The 20,509-nt window shown below is 42.8% G+C and overlaps 1 protein-coding gene across 2 annotated transcripts in view; it reads right to left on the bottom strand.

Moving 5' to 3' along the window:
* The window catches only part of akt3a (v-akt murine thymoma viral oncogene homolog 3a), a 40,947-nt gene extending 20,904 nt beyond the window's left edge, over positions 1-20,043 (bottom strand). For both annotated transcript variants that reach the window (XM_079168378.1, XM_079168379.1), the window contains exon 1: positions 19,958-20,043. In XM_079168378.1, coding sequence (XP_079024504.1) covers positions 19,958-20,003 — 46 coding nt within the window. In that variant the 5' untranslated portion in view covers positions 20,004-20,043. The remainder of the gene's footprint in view (positions 1-19,957) is intronic.
* Positions 20,044-20,509: the final 466 nt, after the last annotated feature.

Here is a 20,509-nt window from a genome sequence, read left to right as displayed (position 1 = left end):
TCTGGCTGATACATGGGCAGGTGTCGAGGTGATGACCCCTCTACCAAAAAGACACACACATACACACAAACGCACGTATGAACTCACAATAACAACACTCACACTCTCTCTCACAAACACACACACACACACACACACAACCACTGGTCGCCAGCAAGGGGGGGAAGAAGGGAAGAGGGCTGACATGAGTCAAGATGACATGAGACAAGATGACATGAGATGAGATAAGATTACACATGGAGAATGACCCTTCTTACCAACACCGCAGCAACAAATAACAACATCTGTTGAGCAGCTGGTGGCAGAGTATTACCCAACTGGCTGGCACAGACTGGCACTAAGGTGGCAACACAGCTTTATGAGATGACCCACTGCAGGATTACATGAGTGTCAAACATTTCCACACCACAGAGGCAGATCACACAAAGTGCACACGTGTGTGGATTCACACATAGTTGGATGAGTGTACAATGAGGACATATACAGGGATGGAACTGCGCACACATGCAGAGTGCGCGGCTGAAGTAATACTGAGATACAACAGCTCCGAAACTGACAATCTCGACACTTTGCAAAGCCGGGAGCTGTGTAAACATTTCATTTTCTCATTTCATCAACAACAGAAATAAAAACCACAGAAGGAAACCAATGTTCTCTACCTCTCGACTCCTTTTAATTAACCAGCAATTCGTAGATATGCACACACACACACACACACACACCTTGTGAAGACATATTCTGCTAATAGACAAAGATGCATATGTGTGTGAACACATACTCACGCTCGTAACAGACAGACATGCACACAACAGCTCTGATCACCTTCTTTAGGCTAAGTGTGTGTATGTGTGTGTGTGTTCTATTTGTGACATCCATATAGAGCGGAAATGACAGCAGGCCGTGCTCGTTAACACGTCGCAGAAAACCACCTGCTCCGTCAAAGGGACCATGCGACTGCGGGCCTGCCGGTACCTCTGGGTGCTGCGAGTGGTGGAGGTGTGTGTGTGTGTGTGTGTGTGGGGGGGGGGGGAGAAGAATAAGAAAATGCTGTTGTGTGCCAGTGCGTCATCAGGATTACCAATCACACCTCTCGCTCTCCTCTCCTCTCTCAATCTCTATTCCCTCTCCCATTTCCTTCTCGTGTTCTTTTCAGAAACAAAAGTATCTTCTTTGGATCGCTTGGTACTGATAGACAGAGTGCTGTGAGAGCAGCTGAATGGGAACATGGAGGGAGGCAGAATGAAAAACGGTATCAAAGAAAGCAAAGCAAAGATAAAAGGGATAGAAGGAAGGAGGTTGTAAGTGAGTGGAAAGAGAATATCATACATAACAACAATAATAATGATAGTAGTAATGTACATTCTGACTAAACCAATAGCCAATATAAAACTAGGGATCAGGGTTGCATTCTGATGTACATTACAGGTATTTGCATCCCTGGAGAGAGAATGAATTAGCTTTAAAACCAGAAAAATCATTAGCATTTTGTAAGTGTAAATTAATTCAAGTGAGCTAACAAAATGTATTTAGTTATTTAGAAAGCCTGCAAAAAGAGTTTTAGTTTTAGAGACAGTGTAAGAAAGGTCACGGTTCAACATGACGGAACTATTTGAGGTTGTAGTTTGTGGTGTTGGTGAACTTCATTAACTAATAAAAACCAATGATGGAAAGAATTATGACCTGTAAAAGAGAACCTCCGGTTACCTTCACAGTGGACAGGAAGCAGAGAGATGTACTTACTGACAAGATAGATGAGGATAAAGAGAAAGTTAAACTGATAAAACTATTATAAACTGGCAGAGATGACCGGCTTGCTGGTCCAAGTCCAGTCATTTCTCTGAGTCAGTTTCCTGATGAAGTGTCCAACCAATGGAAGCCTGTGGCTGGCCACTTCATCGCTCAGCTGTCCAGTACAACTGAAAACATTTAAGCAAATCCTTCTGGCCGGGCCTGGACAGCGTGAGTATATGTGTATGTGTGTGTGTGTGTGTGTGTGTGTTTGTGTGAGTGTGTACACGTCCACTGGGGGGCGGGGGAGGGGACAGCCAGGGGTGGCACAGACGGAGAGAGGAGATGGACAGTTGTCCACACATGGCGTTCCAAACAAACACAGGCAAGCGTGCATGCACATACAAACTAACACAATTCTGTTTCGACTGTTCCAATCCTCCAAATGATCCAATGGTGTTCTGTCAAGCTATCCCGTCTTGGCCCTGCCTGTAATGAGTCCAGCGAGCTCTCCCACTCTGGACAGCTTGTCTGGGGAGCCACATGTCTCTAGTTTGGACTGCTGGAGAAAACAGAACAGCCGGTCTCCTTCCCACACCATCTCTCTCGGACTCCTTATTTCAGTTTCATTTAGTTTTCTACGCAAACTTTACTTTTCCCTTAAGGCCAATTAGTAAATAATACACTCTACAGTGCTTAAGACAACAGGACTCTCCTGTTTCTCTTCAGAACGTCAGGATATCAGGAATACAGGACAAACGTGGGTGAGCGAAAAGATCTAAGGAACAGAGGAGATTGTCTCGTACAGGAAAGTACTCTCTTGCATCTCACTTAATGTCTTTATTGGCTGCATACTTTGCTTAACTCTTACAGTTCCCTTTTCTTTTTAAAAAAATATTCAACAAAGTCGAAACAATTTCACAATTAGATACAAACATCGCCTATACTTTGCTTTATTCATGTGTTTGACAGAAGAAGGGACAGAAACAGGGTGGAGTAGAGGTGGCTAACTTTCCCCAAGCCTCTACCCATAAACCTTTAGTTTTCTGCCTTTTTGGTATGAGCTCCAAACTAAGGCTGAAAAACGGAACTAGACTTTTTAAAAGTTATTTTGGAATTTCTCTGAGAAATGAAATCTTGCTGGCACATCTTCCAGTTGCAGCTTGCGGATTTAGCAGTAAGAGGCAGAGATGAATCAGCTGTGACTCTGCCCGTTCCAAGCTTTCTGATTGGACAATTACAACAACGCACGGGCTAACTGTCACTCAATTAGCGCTCTGATTAACTATTCATTTCAGGACAGAGGGGGGAAAGGGAGTGAATGAGAGGGAAATGCAGAGAGAGGAATAATAGGAAACAGGTACAAATGGTAAAGCTGAACGTCAGCCAGCAAAACAGAAATGAAACAAACTTTCCAGCCTCTCTGTCTCGCACCAACTCCTTCAGGACACCAGTACACCTCTGCTCTCCTGCTTTGCCGGATGCCACGCTTCAGCAGTGAACGAAACAGACGACAAACCTTGATGACAAATAAATAAATAACGGCATAACTATGTGAGCTCACCAGCCATTTGTTAATCAACCCAAACAGGGATTTAATTTAATGCTTTGGCCAAGGCTGGAGCTGATATGCAGATGGCACAGAGACGGGCCTGTGTGACTGGCGCTCTGGGAGCTGGAGGGGTGGAGGGGTGGCGGGTGGTGGTGGTGTATCGAGGTAGGGGGGAGGCGGATGGAGGGGAGGTTCTGCCACGTTCCAGCACATACACAGCAGCTCACCAACAGGGAGAGGAATGTGTCGTCTGGCCACATAACAACACACACACACACACACACACACACACACACATTCAGCTTTCAGAGCAGTAAAACAGAGTGTTTGGCTGTAATGGGACAGAATACAAGTTTACTAACCTAGTGAGTAGATGGCTGGTTGGTCGGGTTGACTTCTTTCAAACTTGACGGGCTGGTTGTATGTGTGCTGATAACTAAAATAACTACATTTTGTTTTAGTGCAGAAACAAGTAGATTAACTGATTGGTCAATTGAAAGATGATGAACAATTTGTTGCTAGATTAATGATTTAAGTCATTAAAAAAGACAAGAAAAAAAGCCCAAACTTGGTTGGCTGGTGGTCACTTCTTGAATGCAACAATTTCCGGCTTTTGTCTTTCTTATATCCTTGTAAATTATATATTAAATATCTTTTGATTTGGGACTGTTGGTGAGATAAAAGCTATGAAGATGTCACATTGAGATCTGGGAACTTGTAATTCATTCTTCACTCTTGTCCGACATTGTATGGACCACACCGTTGACATATTAATCGAAGATTTAAAAAAATAAAAGGACTATCATGTTTCAACAGTATCTCAACTTTGTCAAATGTACTATACAATTCAATTAAAGTAAGTAGGCTACAAGTATCAAAGTTCAATGCGAAGCAAATCACAACTGCTCAGCGCAGCAGTATGGAGGATTCACCGTCAAACAACAGCAGTTTGCAGTCAAACTGATGGGTGGTTTTGCACTGAAATGATTAGCTGGCTGCCTAAGCTGATCTCCTTATAGATAAAAGGTCAAGACACTTCCAGACACAACAGCATGGGGAAGGGTTTCACATGTGTTTGTGTATGTGAGCATTAGTGGCTTATACTGGAGTAAAAGCAGTTAATACACAGGGAGGAGGAAGAGAGGTTAGCTAAACATCAGGAAAGTAACTAAGGGGTAAAGGAAGTGAGAGAAACTCAAGCAAGTTTCAGAGCTGCACATGACACTTGCAACTCGTACTGCTCCAAAACAATGTCAAGAGAAATGAATGAACAAAGACTAATAACGCACAATCTCTTTAGTCTATTTTGTGCGTGACCTCGACCCATGTAGTTCTGACTTCAGTCTGTTCAGACATCTTAAGGCGAATCCAGGCTCTTTAAAGCCGATCCACTTACAGTGCATTAGTCTCATTAGCACATCGGTGCTGGACTGGTGTTTGAGTGTTTTAGGGTGTGCATGAGTACTTTAAATACTGCCATCACTGACAACATTACAGTGGCGCTGTGTGCTACCTGTAAAAGCTCCGAAGGCATTTTTGCCACTTGTGTAATGATCATACAAGACAAGAACGAAGGGGGAAAATATTTCAAGAATTAAAGAATACAATTCAGTTTGAAGCTGGGGCTGCAGCTGGGTTTAAAGGTTTAGTGGTAGAGTAATTGTTCAAGCCTGTGGCTCAGTCTGTTGAATGAGACTACATGGAGGCTACAGCAGCCTAAAGATGAAGAAGAAGCTAGAGTACAGGATGAGGGGAAAGAGGAGGGCTGAGCAAGAGACAGCAAGAGTCTGAACGAGAGAGAGAGAGAGAGAGAGAGAAAAAGAGGAGGCCCTCAGTGTATGTGGTTAATGCTATGACAGTGACAGAGAGTCAGGACAGGGCAGGGCAGCCACAGGGCGGCCAGATTGAGTGGAAACCCATGGGAGTGTGACCATCCCTTGGGGGCCACTAGGAGATTTCACACAGCCAGCTGCACACAGCCAGCGCCTCCTGGTAGGCTGTGCTGGATGCACATTCGCACACACAAACACACACACACACACACACACTGCCCTGGTGCCCCTCTGCTCCCTCAGCTGGTAAAGGAGTGAGGCACACGCACAGACAAGCACTGATACAAACACTAGTAACATATTGCAGGTTCACAGTTTTACAAATAAGTTCAATGACTTAACTATCAAATTACTAAATTAGCACTAAAGCCCCTTTTTTAAATTTCCCTTCTCATCTTCCTTTTTATTCTTATGTTCCTTTTAACTCCACTCCTCTCCTGTAGTACCTATACTGTCCAGTAGATGGTGGTGGCTCCCTGGAGCATGGAGGCCACCGCTGTGATGCTGACAGAGCTGGAGAGCGACTGACGGACACACCGCAGCCAAGACGCCTCTCATCCTAATCCAGAGCACTGGTGTGTGTTGTGTGTGTGTGTATATATATATATATATATATATATATATATATATATATACACACACACACACACACACACACACATACACATATATATATATATATATATATATATATTTATGAAAATGGGGGCCATGTGTGTATGTATCAGGTGGTATAAGTGTGTGTATTACAGTCTGACAGTCTGTCAGCCTAATGTATGTGTTATACAGAAGTGTTTGTTCATGTGTGTTGTTGGGGGGGGGGGGGGGGGGGGGGGGCGGTCCGTTGCTTCCTAAAGCACCCTAGGATTAGTGCGGTGTTAGCATATTAGCATCTTAGCTGGAGGGCTGCTGCTCAACACCACCTGTGCCAGGCACAAACTTCTCTACCCCCCACACACATATGTAGACACACACACACACACACAGTGGGGGTGTGAAGGTCACTTACCTACAGCAACTCCAAGCTTACCGTCTTAATTCATTACTGTAACTACTTTGTCTGTGTCTTTACATGCTGTGCATTAATACGACAAATAAATCATTATTTGGTCGCCATTTTTGTTTTCTGTAACATTAAAACACACTTTACTCCACCAATTTATTCAATTCAGGGTCGAAGTCCAGCAAGTTGGCGGTTTCTGTGACATTACTAAGTAACGGGAAAAATGGCCGATTATATGAAGAAGGCTTTGACTGCATAATATGACATTACAATAACGCCGGTACAGCTATTGTTGGGGAATAAATAAAAACCACCAGGAAGTACTGTTAATAGACATACATAACGATGAGTAGAACATAAGTACTGATCTTGGATCAGCTGGTGGGTCCCCTTACAACATTAATTTATATATTATGCCTGAGATACACATTTGAGAGAGATAAAATTAATGGATTAAGATTATACCAGTTCATTTTGGAATTTCTATATGATCTTGTACTGTTACACTTGTTCACTCAGGTGAAAATGTACAATTTATGGCTGCTCTAATTTGTTGTTTGATAATGATACGTGTAAGACTTAGTCATTTGGAACAAGGAAATACCAAAACGCCATACATCTTTCAACACTAAACATCTTTCCTTTGTACTCCAAAAAAAGAATAGACACCAAGGAGGCTGTTGAAATTTAGAAATCGTGCAACGTCAAAGTTCAACAAATCCAAGAGATTTTGTGATGGCCCCTCTGCCCTGCTTGCTGGTTTCCTGCTCTGTGCTCTTCTGTTTGCAGAGGCCCGTCCTGTGAAGCAGGACCATTAGTGGCACGAGACACACCTGGGCCCAGTTTGACCTCCTGTACTGTAGGTCTAAATTCATAGTCAGTCTAAGAGCAGAGCGGTGACAGCTTCAACCACAAGACGAGCTAGAAACGTATGAAATGGAAAACAAATGCTAAGAAAGTGAGAAAAATAAAGAGTTTCAGACTCTTACCAGCAAATGTACTCATTGATTCATATGCTACAGTTAAAGAGTTAAGCACACAGTGTAGCCATACAGTAGGAGGCATATATAACATTATTACTATTAACCAGACGGGGCAAACTCAGGTTTACGTCTAGATCATCAAACCCCAAAATAATATTAAACACAGCTCAGTTACAAGGATTATTCCCGCTACATCCACACGCATCCATCCACCCGCGCACACATAAAAAGACACACACAACTACCAAAGCGTAACATGCCATTGAAAACACAAAGACGCATCTCTTTGGATGTGTTCCAGTGTGTCAAGAAGGTAAAAATACAATCCTAGTGAACCGTTACAAAAAGCCCTTGCATTCAAACACCCAGTAACATCAGGGATGCCATGCTGCTTGTGTTCAGAATGCAGTGGATCCAATGTGATTAGGAAAGGCACACACAGGCAATGAGCAGGCTAATCAAATTGCACTGATTGCTGGTATATTGCGTCTCTCTGTTCTCTCCTTTGGATGGCGTTGTGTGTGTTGGCATCATTGATTTCTTCATTTAGTTAACATCCTTGAAGTTCACATTGAATAGACTTTATTTTCCACACGTTGCACATCCTTTTCTAAATATAAATCTTAGTTGGAATAACATTAGCATCCACAACACATCAGTAGTTGAAATGTCATACATTTAAATCAAGGACATTCTCTTTTTTTTAACCTTTTAAGCTAATATATATAATATAAACTATTCAAATTATTTGAAACTATCTATTTTAAGTTTGTAAGAAAGGTTTTGTTCACATACTGACATGGCCATCATAATAATTACCTGACCAGTCATTAACCGTTTCTTTTCAGTAATCCTTATATTCATAATTGCACAGAGGAGTGGGTCTCTTTGAGGTTCCCCATTTAAATCTGATATTCATATTCAAATTCTTATACTGTTCTTTTGCCTCATTGGACGTAAAAACAACCAATCAGAGGAATAGAGTGAGACAGATGGACCAATCAGTCAATAAGAATAGCTGTCAATCAGAGCAAGATGGAGAGGGTCAGGAGACAGACACAGCTGTCTAACTGTTGCCTACATCAGACAGGCAACAAGAAGTGTGTGCAAGTGTGTGTGTGTGTGTGTGTGTGTGTGTGTGTGTGTGTCTGTGTGTGTGTGGGGGACCTTAACCAGCCCAGCCCTGACCAGTTGAGCAGTGGTGAACAGGTGCAAAGCTGTGTGAGTATATGTGTGTATGTGTGTGTGTGTGTGTGTGTGTGTATCACTATTATTCCAGAGTGGTTGGCTCTGTATTATTAATTCAGAAATGCTGGGCTGGGGCAGTGGGCGGCAGCTGGCGTTATGTGTGTGTGTGTGTGTGTGTGTGTGTGTGTGTGTGTGTGTGTGTGTGTGTGTGTGTGTGTGTGTGTGTATATATATATATGTATGTGTGTGTGTGTGTGTGTGTGTGTGTGTGTGTGTGTGTGTGTGTGTGTGTGTGTGTGTGTGTGTGTGTGTGTGTGTGTGTGTGTGTGTGTGTGTGTGTGTGTGTGTGTGTGTGTGTGTGTGTGTGTGGACAACATAAGACCCCTTTTGTCTTTTGTGAAGCCTCCCCTCCCTTCCTAGAGCAGCAGAGAGGCATTGTGCTGTACATCTCCCTGTCTGTGAACTCATACACATGCACACACTCAAACACACACAGCATACTCAGTAAACACAAATACACACACACACACAATAGCTCAGCGCAGCAGGCTAGAGTAAACAATCAAGTACTACACCCCCAACTACTGTCAAGTGCATCACCCCCACCCCTCTCCCCGACCCCATATACCCCCTGCACGCACACACACACAAACACGCACACACACACCAGCCCAGCCGTGCCTCATTCTAAAGGTTTCATTCATGTGTTGCACTGAAGGGCCGACAGTAAGTGCTCTCAACCTCACTAACTGCTGCTCTTTGCTATCCCCTCCGTCCTGCCAGGCTACCTGTCTGTCTGTCCACCTGTCCAAGTGCCCATCTGTCCAACAGGGTGCTTTCATACTGGGCAACTCTGGCTTCTGGGTTATTTACTCTTTAACTTTTGTTTGTGTGAACAGGTGAGACCAATGCCAACAATCATCCACACAGTAAAACCACTATCTGTTCGTACTTTTAGGTGTTTCAAGGCATAAGGTTTGTTAGGGAGGAAACAGAGAGACAACATGGTTATATCTGGATGAATCAGAGTTCAAGAGAATAATGTGATAGGCTGCAGTTAATCATGCTTGTAAAGCACAACATTACAAAATGGAGCAGGGGCAAAACACAATCAGTCACGCTCAGTCATGCGCAACAGAAATGCTACTTGTAAGCCCATGTGACTTTTGTTTACAAGATGCTGTTTACTTGTGATTAGGCAGTTAAATTTCATGAACTACTGTAAATGTGGGACCAACAAAATCACAGTGGGATGGCAATTAGTGACTGGCCTGTCTGCCTGCCTGTCTGTCTGTCCCACAATGAGGTGACAGACAACTCTATATGTCAGTTAATCTCAGACGAACACTTCTCTCTCCTTTCCTGAGAGCTGGTGTTTGTCTTGTTGTAACGTCTGTTCGTCTAAGAGGCTGTTTTTGACAACGTGTCCACCTCAGCTGGCCGGCATCAGGCACTTGAGGCTCAGAGACAATTCAAAACAGACAAAGATGACAACGTGTGTTGTCCATGTGTTTACTATTTTGTAATCAGTACCAGACAAAAAATACACATTTATATAAAAAATGTCAAATCCCTTGTGAGATAATCCCTATATTCTTGAATAATAGTGTTATTGTATTCTGTATTATTCTTTAAATCGGCTTGCATTTTCAAGAAAAATGAATCACAACCAAAGCTCAAAACTAATTTTATATCGCTTATAATCTCCATCGGGAGATTGCAACTCTAAGAATTTGTGGTTTTAGGTGTTTCTCATAATGATTTTTACAAGGCCATTTTCTGGGTATTAACAAAGTACGTACTTAAACTAATTGTTGGCACTGCACCAAAAACGTACTTTCGTTGTCATAAGAAGTTATGCATAGATATTGATAAAATGTACTGAAGAGTATGTGAAACCTACAGTAATATTGGGGCTTTCTGAACCTGCCTGCCTACTGCCTAAAATACTTAATGAGCAGGCCGTTTCCCAGGTCTATTCAAACTCAAGATATTGTGTAAAAACACTCAAACCACGACGCAATATCTGAATATGGCAGATGTTTGCCTCTTTTCTTCTCTGTTCTCCTCCTCCAACTCCTCTCATACAGCAGTCTGCCATTGAACCTCATGTTCCAGCCGCTATGCTGAGAGACATCTGCACCTCACCGTTTCCTTCTTTCTTTCCTCGTCTCATCTTTCCTCTGTACACACACACACACACACACAAACAAAGATAGAACTCTTTTCTTGATGACAGATGGCAAATCAACAATTGTATAGCATCAGTCTCTCAAAACACAGACACACACACACACACACACACACACACACACACACACACACACACACAAAAACACAGAAACAAACACCACCTCCTTGTCCTCCAGTCCCTTTGTGCCCAATCCCCTGTCAGATGTCTTGAATTGTTTCTTACAGCTGAGTGTATGCATTAGTGTGTGTGTGTGTGTGTGTGTCCCTCTTTACCTTGGTATATTAAGCACTAGTTTAATGAGAGCTTGGTGAGGTGCGGGCCCCAGCCAGTGGGCCATATGGGAGAGATTTAGCCCCCTCAGAACACTGAGCCAAGTCTTGCTGACATGATTACCACTGCCGTCCGCTGCTCTACACTAGTATCAGATTGGGAACTGGGAATTTTGTCATGGACAGCTAATTAATGACTGGAGATTGGCAACCAGAGACGGTGGAGGCTGAGGGAGGATGAAATATTCTGTCAATGTTTGGTCTCTTCTTCCTCTCTGTTTTTAATCAGGCGAACTAAATGAGACTCTGTGAAAGATGCATAAAACTCAAGAGACGTGCATGCAAGCACATATGTACACAAACGGAAGAAAAAAAAGCTTGTAACGTGATTACAGTGTCACATTTTCTGGTTGGTTAAAACAGACAAATATTTGTCCTTCCTTTCCCAGAATATCCTAATAATGATCACATTGTATTCACCCATGTGCCTTGAATGTACTGTACACACTGTTGTAACTGTACATCTTTGTGAATGCATGGATTAATTCATGACTCACATTGTCAGTGTGTCTGTGCGGCACAGCAGGCTGAAGCTAGTGGCTTAGTTAATCCTGTCAGCGACAGATTACAGGTGGGACGATATAAATAGACCGACTGTCCCTTTATCCTGGCCACTGTGACATCAGCATGCAGCTCAACTATTAAGTCAAGCAAACTCAAACCAAACCCACCGAAGGCGGCCATATATTTACCTCGGTAATCTAAATTACCAGATGTTTCAACAGGCTGTCACATGAAACTGTGTCTTTACTTCACATCTGGCTGCCAGAGCAGAGACATCTGTAGCGCGTAGCTTTGCTGCTCTGAACTACACTCTTCAACTCTTGACACTGCTGCATAAAAACACAGATAATATTTCACTCGAGGTATGGCGTACAAAATCAATACCGTTAATTTAAAAGATATTCATCATTGAAATTAAGACAACCGCAGCAGTGCTGGTATGCTATTTGTTTCACACACAAACAAACCGACTGATGGATCTCCCAAATCCCTACTCACCTTTGCTCAACAGTAAGGTAAAGAAGGGGCCAACTGTAAAGTTGAGTGTACAGCTGAGTGGCTCTGCTTTACAATAGTGATCCCTGTGTCTTATCTGACGACCATCAGACTGGGTAATCAATTCAGAAACCCTAAATAAAATTGCGAGTGCCTGCAGTAGCCTCAAACAGCTGCTGCCTTCATGGTCTGCCCATAAGCTTCTGTAAGAGAGGATGCTCTCTTGAACAGATGCTCTGTTTTACAAATAAAGCAACACAGAGCCGTGTGCCACCGTAGCAGAGTGAATAGGAGAAAATACATCAAGGATGTAACTGGGCAACAATGGTTGTCCAGTTTCCCTTGGCAACCAGAGGTAGACCACTGTCCACCATTGTGGCTGCAGTTACTGCCCTCGTTTAAAACCACTTCTCCTGTGACAAAAAAAGATTAAAAAAACAACACTTTACCCAGACTCACTGTTGTCGTTAAGTCATCTGCTCATGTAAATGAAAGTTCAACAAATGAAGTTAAGTATGTCATTAAAAATCAATTAGCATCTCAGAAAATCCCACAGCAGCACAGAATATACCTGAGCAGAACTGAACAACTTGTTTTTAGGGAAATCTCATTTTCTGCGCTGACATACCTGTATTTAGTAAATGTTATATGTGATCATTCTTAACTTAATTATGAGCTATAACCAGAGTGGCGATCATTCTGTCAACTTTGCTAAGCAAAAGGCTGATAACCGAGGCATCTAAACATACCATCAAACTGTGTGGGTTCATTATCCTAATAAGGAGTGAATCTATTGTACCCGATATAAGAGAACCAGCAGTTGGAACTGAGCTCTACAGGTCCTCAACGGTATTCTTTTGCAAGACATAAAACACAGATTTAGTACAGTGTAATAACAACAATATAATGTTATGGATCAATATCTTATAGACTTGGATGGCCAAAGAAATAAATTAAGTGGCAATATGAGACCAAATGGTCCCACTCAGGGGTCCTTCTCCTGCCAGCAAACACTTAGACTAGCTGTTAGCCACTAGGCACTAATCTGTTGGCCTAAATCAGCCAAACCAACCCCCACTCTTACCTGCCTCCTCTAATCAGCCCAAAGCCTACTCCAACCAGCCCACAATACTTCAAGATGTTACACTACACACACACTACACACACACACACACACACACCGCCCCTTTGGTCTTATCTCTGTGTTAGTACACCCGTGGAATAGTGATGGATAGAAACTGGTTGATGAGGAAATCAAGGAGGCAAGAAAGCCATGATCACAGAGTTTCATGCACTGAAACAACCTCCTTGGAACATTTGACGATAAGATTTAATAAACAGAGTTTAAATGGTTTTTTATTGTACATTAGTATTTTACTAAAACATGGGATGACGCATACATTTGTTACAGTACAAACTGCTCTCTGCTATTTGATTCATTATTGCCAGCAGATGATCAACAATATATATGCAGTATTAAACAGCGGTAACAATAATGGCAATTTAGAAAAGTGTGTGTGTGATTCCATGCGCATGTATCCAAATTAAACTGTGATCAAATGTTTCAGGTCAGCACTTTGATGTTCCTGAACTACAAACTTCTCTCACCCCTTCTCTCCTCCTCTATCCACGTTTTCCCTCTGCAGTGATCAGCACTCCATTCATTGATCCATTCATTCATTTACCCAAGACTTCATTAATTCATTCACTCACTCTTCCATTAATCCATCGCTCTGTTTGTGTTGCCTTTTCAGGGATGCTTGCTACTGTATCACTTACCACTGATTTTATTTCTGAGTTTGCAGAGTTATACAACTTCACCGTATTTATCTATCTGTAAGTGTAAGGAAAGTTAAAAGCTACAACATTCAAAACAGCAAGCAGCTACTGCATTGGTAATGTATAACTGGGCATATGCAAAATAATGTATATATGCCAACAGAGTTATAATGCTATGGTGGCATAAGATGTACATTTACATCTCTTTACACCCTTTCTCTGAGCGGAAGGAATATATAATAAAATGTAATTTAGAGGCTGCTCGTTGCGGTTTAGTTTTGTGCTCATTAGTTTCTATTCGTCACATCCTCCAGTGGACCAGATATGCTGGCAGTAACCATACAGAACACCAGAAGAGGACATTCTTCTCTGCTGCAACCTAAATTTGTGACAGGTAAGATAAGATAGATAAGACATGTGAGTTTATATGACATTCTTGCCTGGTGCAGCTTTAATTTGGAGCCAAATTCAAATTCAAGGTTTATTATCTCAATTTGTACTCAACAATTTTGCAACATACAAAATATCACATTCCGATTAAATACAAAGGGGACACACTCTCTGCTGCCTGCCTGTGTCTGTTACCCATCTGTCTTTTACTCTGTGTCTGTACCTGCAAGTTGCAGGTCTCTTCTGTATTGGCAAGCTGTCTGCCTCTGTTCTGGCTGTATCTGTCACAAACTATCCGTCTCACTGCCTGTCTTTCCTCTGCTGTTTGTCTGTAGGCTCTGCAGACTGGTCTGTCTGTTTGCACTGTGCTGTCTGTCTGTTTGTCTGTCTGTCTGTCTGCCATTCTCTGCAGTGTAGAGTGAGTCATTCTTAGGACAATGGAGACAGTTTGTAAAGCCACACTGGAGCGTACACTTCCTCCGGATGTGCAAGAGGATGCCATTCATAACAAAGCCTGTACTGTCTGCCTGTCTGCTATTGCCTGGTATATACATGTTAGTTTGAGAAACAGAGGGGATAGAATGAGAGAAGTACAGGGAGATGGAAAGAGATATAGGAGGTAGACAGAGAGGGAAAGAGAGTGTGAATTGCAATAAAAGGGGGTGAGTTGTGTTGACAGGGTTTAGAGCAGAGGCAGGACAGAGGAGGAGGAGAGGAGGAGGAGGAAGAGAGGAAAGAAAAAGGGCGACACAGCAGACAGTGGCGGCGGCAGCAGCAGCAGCAGCGGCGGCTGGTGATTGATATCAGGGATCTGGCACTGCCACCTGATCCAGCCAGCCAGCCAGCCTCCAGCAACATTGAACTCACTGAACTCACTGAGCCAAGATGGCTGCCTCACTGCACTGCACCCAATGAACCCCACAGCACTTCAACGCATACAGTATAGCCCATACTGTACGGTGTACGAGTTGTAGAGATAGAGAGTACAGAGAAAAGAGTGTAAACGAGGACAGGTGTGTTGATTCACATTTCAGTTTGATGTCTATCAGACAATCATGCCATGATGCATTAAGTGACCGGTTGGGACACACAAATGGATTTTCATAAAAAGGAGACATTGAATATCTAATGGAGTCACGTCCTACCTGTCCCCTCAGTGAAAGAGCCCACACTGTGACCGGAATTCTACATATTATGGATGTGATTTGCAAACAATGTTAAAGATATAAGAAGCAAGAGCAGAACAGATCTCAAGACACAGAGCCACAGCAAGACATGCAGAACATTTCAATGGGTGGGATGCAGCATTGTAATTTAATTCTGCATCATGTCCACTACAAAATCATGTCAATATGAGTGTAACCACAGCCCTATGAACCCCTGAATTTCTATCTAAAATGCTCACAGAAATCAATAATATCTTCCACTACATCGTCATGCCAGAGGAAGAAGAAAACTCTCTCTCAGCTACCGAGATGATGAGTCGAATATTATTAGATGACCGGGTTTGACAAAATATGCTAAGTTATATGAATTTGTAGTATGTTACAGAGTGTGTGCATGGCAGATTCATATTTGAGTATAATCCTGTGTGAAGAGGGCTTTGGAAGTCAAATATATGTTAAACCTTTAATATCTATAAAGGGCCACTTGAACTTACGATCTCAATAAATGTGACTGTTGAATATAACATCAATCCATTGTCAAAGCCTTATGACTAAACCACACAGGGTTGGTAATACATTGTTCTTTAACTTTAAATGTTTAACATCCTCTTAAATTCATCGTATATGTGACGGCTTAAACCCTCCTGGGAGACAAAGAATCATTGATCTTGGATTATTTCAAAACTGAGTCAGCAACAAGACTTTCTCCACTTTGACACAGCTGTATCTCATCCAATTAGTAGCTCTGCAGAGAAGCACTTCTGGAGGACAGTAATGTCAAAAATGTAATATAAATATGACAGTGTTCTCCCCCGTCTCCCTCCCTCCCTCGGTGTTTCTCCTTCTTTCCCCTCTCCTGGCCATCTGTTGTGCTGACTGCTGTGTGGGTTGATGCTGGTGGAGGTAACAGTATCCTCGACTACAGCGGCTGACTGTGACCTCTGTGGCCTCACGTGGACGGACAGAAGGTAAACACCTGGCCTGGGCGGAAGTGAAGTGGAGTTCACTTCAGATTCTCATTCAAGAAAACAGCCCAGTAACGTCTGAGAGCGACTTCTGATTTTCACCCCCAAAACACAACATTTAACATGAGACAATGTGGCTGTAGCTAACATCTATCCATCAGATGGTCTAGCATATGTCAGTCAAACAATCTTTTTTAAATCATTCAGTCTTTATGATTAAAAACATGTTTCCAAACATTGGATATATTCTTACAAGTCTGTTGCCTTTATACCGGTGACAGATTCTGGAACATGTACCCATCTACTGTTCATTATTTCCAAAGATAGAGAAATGATGCAGCCGAATGCACTGCCCACTGTGATTTAATGAAAAGAGGAAGGAAATGTTCGCCATGGCAGTGAGCATGCGAGTGTCATCCGAGGACATCGTGTACTGTAGCTTGAAAGGATGTTCCTGAGGTTTGTCTCTGTGTTCCAAGATGATGATTGGCTTGTGGTGGTGAGCAATCTCTGAATTCATATCTTGCTGCTTTATTTTATCACACTTTTATGCTAATGATTTTATGTTTTTATCTCTTATCGCTCTTTCAAAACACTTGAAACACTCTTTATTTTAAGTTTAACTGATTGATTGTGAGGAAACATTCTGTAATGTTTCCCCATTGAGAGTCTTATATACTCCTGAAGCCTTTGTGGTGGATATGCTTACTGAAATTAATGCACCTGCATACCACCGAGGTGATCAGCATCCACTGAAATGCAAATCGATCAGTGAATTCACAGTGTCTTACATTGGTAGGGCTGTGCAATTACTCGAATTTCAATTACAATTTTGTCTCCAACGATTATGAAAACAAGATAACAGACATATTCTACATTCCATTTCGCAACTATGCTCCCGCTTGGTCTTGTGTTATAAATCCAGCGCACCCCTTTTCCTCTACAGCGGTGAACTTTCGTCCATTGATGCATTTAACTTCAGAACGTAGGGTACAAAATGTTCCTTCTGAGTGCATGATGTCTCCAAAGTCACTAAGTGACTAGGACTTTGTCGTAATCTAGCACACCTAATATTTGACCAATTATTCTAATGGCTAGTGGCTTCTCTAACAAAAACTACAGATGCACACAGATCCTTCATAAAACATGCCGGGAGGCGAGCATCCCCATGAGGGTGCATGAGCAAGAAGTCACCAGCAATACTTTGGGCTATAATGAAGGGGGAAACACTTTATTACTAGACAACAAAAGACAGAGGCAAAAAAAAGTTAAAAGACTATAAAATAGACATTTACAAACATTCAAAACCAACCATCGTCACTATCAATTACCCATTCTGGTCAAATGATGGTAAAATAAACGTAAACCATGCATGAGCTGTATCTTGTACGAACAGTAAGTCCTGAACAGCCAAACCATCACATCAGTAGAGCGCGAGGAATGCATGTACGATGTGCTGCCCTCGATGCCCTGAGAATGAAATGTACAACAATGTTGACAGAAATCTCTGTCGTGCTCAGAGTTTTCTATCAAATGATGACCGACATATTTGACCCGATTGCTTACTTTTCAGAAAAATCCAATTGTAAGTAAAACTGGGAACATACAATCATTTTTACAACTAACAATCATTAAATTACTTTTACCATATTGGAAGCATATCCTGCTGTTGTAAACCAGAACTGCAGGAAGAAAATATATCCACTTAATCTAACATAAAATGATCAATTATGAGATTGAACAATACAAATAGTTTTTAATGAAATATAACTTTTTCATGACTTCTTGAATTACAAGCCTCTGAGAAGCAAGTGAACAGCTCTCCTTCATACAGAGTTCTGTTACACTATTTTCTCTCTTTCCTTCTTATCGACATCATCGGTCTTTCTTTCGAATCTTCCACTCATGAAGCTTGGCGGAAGTTCAGACTCTTTTTACGCTCTCATTCATTCACAAATCTCTCCATCACTCGCTCTCCAGCTTATTCTCCATCAGCTGACTCTGCGTATTCACTCTTATGCAAACCAACCAGATTTTGCCACAATCCCTAAGCCTATCATATTGTTGCTGTCAAACTTGAAAAAAAAACTGTTCTCTCTGCTGCCAGTTGTCGTTTTAGTAAGAACAATTCACCTCCAGTCTTCATCATATCCAGTGCCCAAGGTTACTTCCACTGAGTTCATCAGACGTCCCACTCCACATTCAATCATCCAGATCTTCAGCAACTTTCTTCATCTCTCTACCACCACCACCAGTGTCTAGACTACATTTCTGGGACTATTCCTGATCTAACCTCGGCATCACTACCCCCCCAAGTATGACAACGTCACGATGGGGTCTAATCAACCTCTCTCTTGCTGCTTCGTTTCAGTGAAAAGCTGTCTAATGACTAAGACTGCAGTCTTTGCTGTATCACGACCTGGACAGTGAGTCAGCACCCCGACCTTGCTCCTCTCCACACACATACATACACACACACACACACAGACAAAGATTTAGCATATGATGCAGACAAACATTCATATTCCTGACACAAACAGCCCGCCCCCCTTTCCCTACAACCTCTATCTCTACCTCTCTCACACACTGACGAACACTGGTAGCGCTGCGTCGTGACTGGGGGCGATGTGTTCCTCTTAATATGCACAGACGACTGTCTGAGGATCACAATGGCATGCTGGCACATCTACAGTAGACCAAGATCCTCCCCTCTACTTCAGCAGTACAGAGTGTGTGACACAGTGAGAGAGAGCATCCACTCCATGCAGTATGGAGTGGATGCTCTCGGTCGTCCAACATGTTGTCCCGTTGAGCCATAGTGATAGCCTACATTACCCAGAAACCTGCTGTCTGTTATGCATCGTGTCACTTCCTGTTCAAAAGTTTGTGTTACACATTCCTAGACGCCATCACATAGTCAGGGGGATGATGCTCATTGGCCTAAAAGTCTGGAAACCCCCTTTCTTCCATCCCTGAGGCTCTTCTACTTCAACGCACATTCACATACATTTGTGCCCGGAGGTATCAGCACCAGCAGACGTACAACACCGTAAAATTGTGGTTTTGGGGGAAATGTCAGTATGTTAAAAGGAAAACACAAAGTCCTACAGTGCCTTTCAGTCATCGCAGACCTACTGTAGATCACTTTTTGACCGTCAAGTGGTTCGGTTTGACCCCGCTACGAATTACTTTTCACCTGTTGCAGCAACCCCTCGCTGAACATAAGTCACGGATGTCTGAGAACAGGGAAGTATCTTTACTTCATGTTCTTCAGCTATGACAATGTTGTTTTACAATTTCCCTTTAACTTGGTTGTAAACAGGATGTGTCATCAGTGCCCCCTTCAACCCGATGTCATATGACTTAAAACATAACCCTGTTAAATAATACCTCAGATGGACAGAACTAACTGGTTTCACAGACTAGTACACAAACAGAACAGCAGTGTTGCTACAGGCCTGGTAGATGTTATTAACTAAACACACACTTGTGCATACAAATACATGCACATACCCATGCTCACACTCTTTTTCAGACACAACGTGCTTGAAGCACATAGATGCTTAGCAAATAAACAGCCAGCAAAGCTTATAATAAAGACACACATCCCTGTGGGGGAAACACACACACACACACACACAAGTATATACTCGTATACTAGATAATCAGACATCCATGTCATCACACACACACACTCAATCGCAAACACTCCCATCCTCCCACCGGCACATGTGGACAGGCACGGCCAGGCCCTCAGTCTAGACGAGAGACAGAGTAAAGGAGGAGAGGAAAGAGGTAGAGAGGTAGAGAGGAGGGGAGTAGAGGAAGAGAGGTATTGGATGTACTTACCCCGTTTCTGGAGCCATCCCTCTCTAACGATGGTGACATCGCTCATGGTTCCTTCACGCCGAGTCTGATGCCGCTACACGCCTGCTCCACAGAGAGAGAGAGAGGGAGGGAGGGAGGGAGGAGGGGAGGAGAGGAGGAGAAGAGAGAAAGAGAAGGAGAGGAGGAGAGCAGGAGGGGGGAGAGGCTCTCCCAGCCTCCGCGTCACTCTCCCTCCCTTCCTTCCTTTCCCGTTCAACCTCTCGTTCGCGCAGTCTCCCTCTCTCACACACACACACACAAACACAGAGTGTGTGTCTGTATGTGTCGTTTCGTTTCCTGTTGTGGCTTATCTCGCCGTCTCCCTCCCTTCTTCTTCTTCTTCTTCTTCTTCTTCTTCTCCCCCTCCTCCTCCACCTCCTCCTCCTCCTCTCTCGTTCCCTCTCCAGACCTTCCTCCTCACCAGCAGTGACTCAGCCTGGAAGGAAGTGAAAGGAGAAAAAATAAAGAAAAAAAGAAGGCATGGATTTATTTCTCTCCTCCTTTACTACTCACTCTCTCCCCTCTCCCCCTCCA

The sequence above is a fragment of the Pholis gunnellus genome, assembly GCF_910591455.1.
Source record: "Pholis gunnellus genome assembly, chromosome: 11".
NCBI classification, from domain to species: domain Eukaryota; kingdom Metazoa; phylum Chordata; class Actinopteri; order Perciformes; family Pholidae; genus Pholis; species Pholis gunnellus.
Note: the sequence above shows the minus strand (reverse complement) of the source record. Positions and strands in the feature narration are given on the sequence as shown.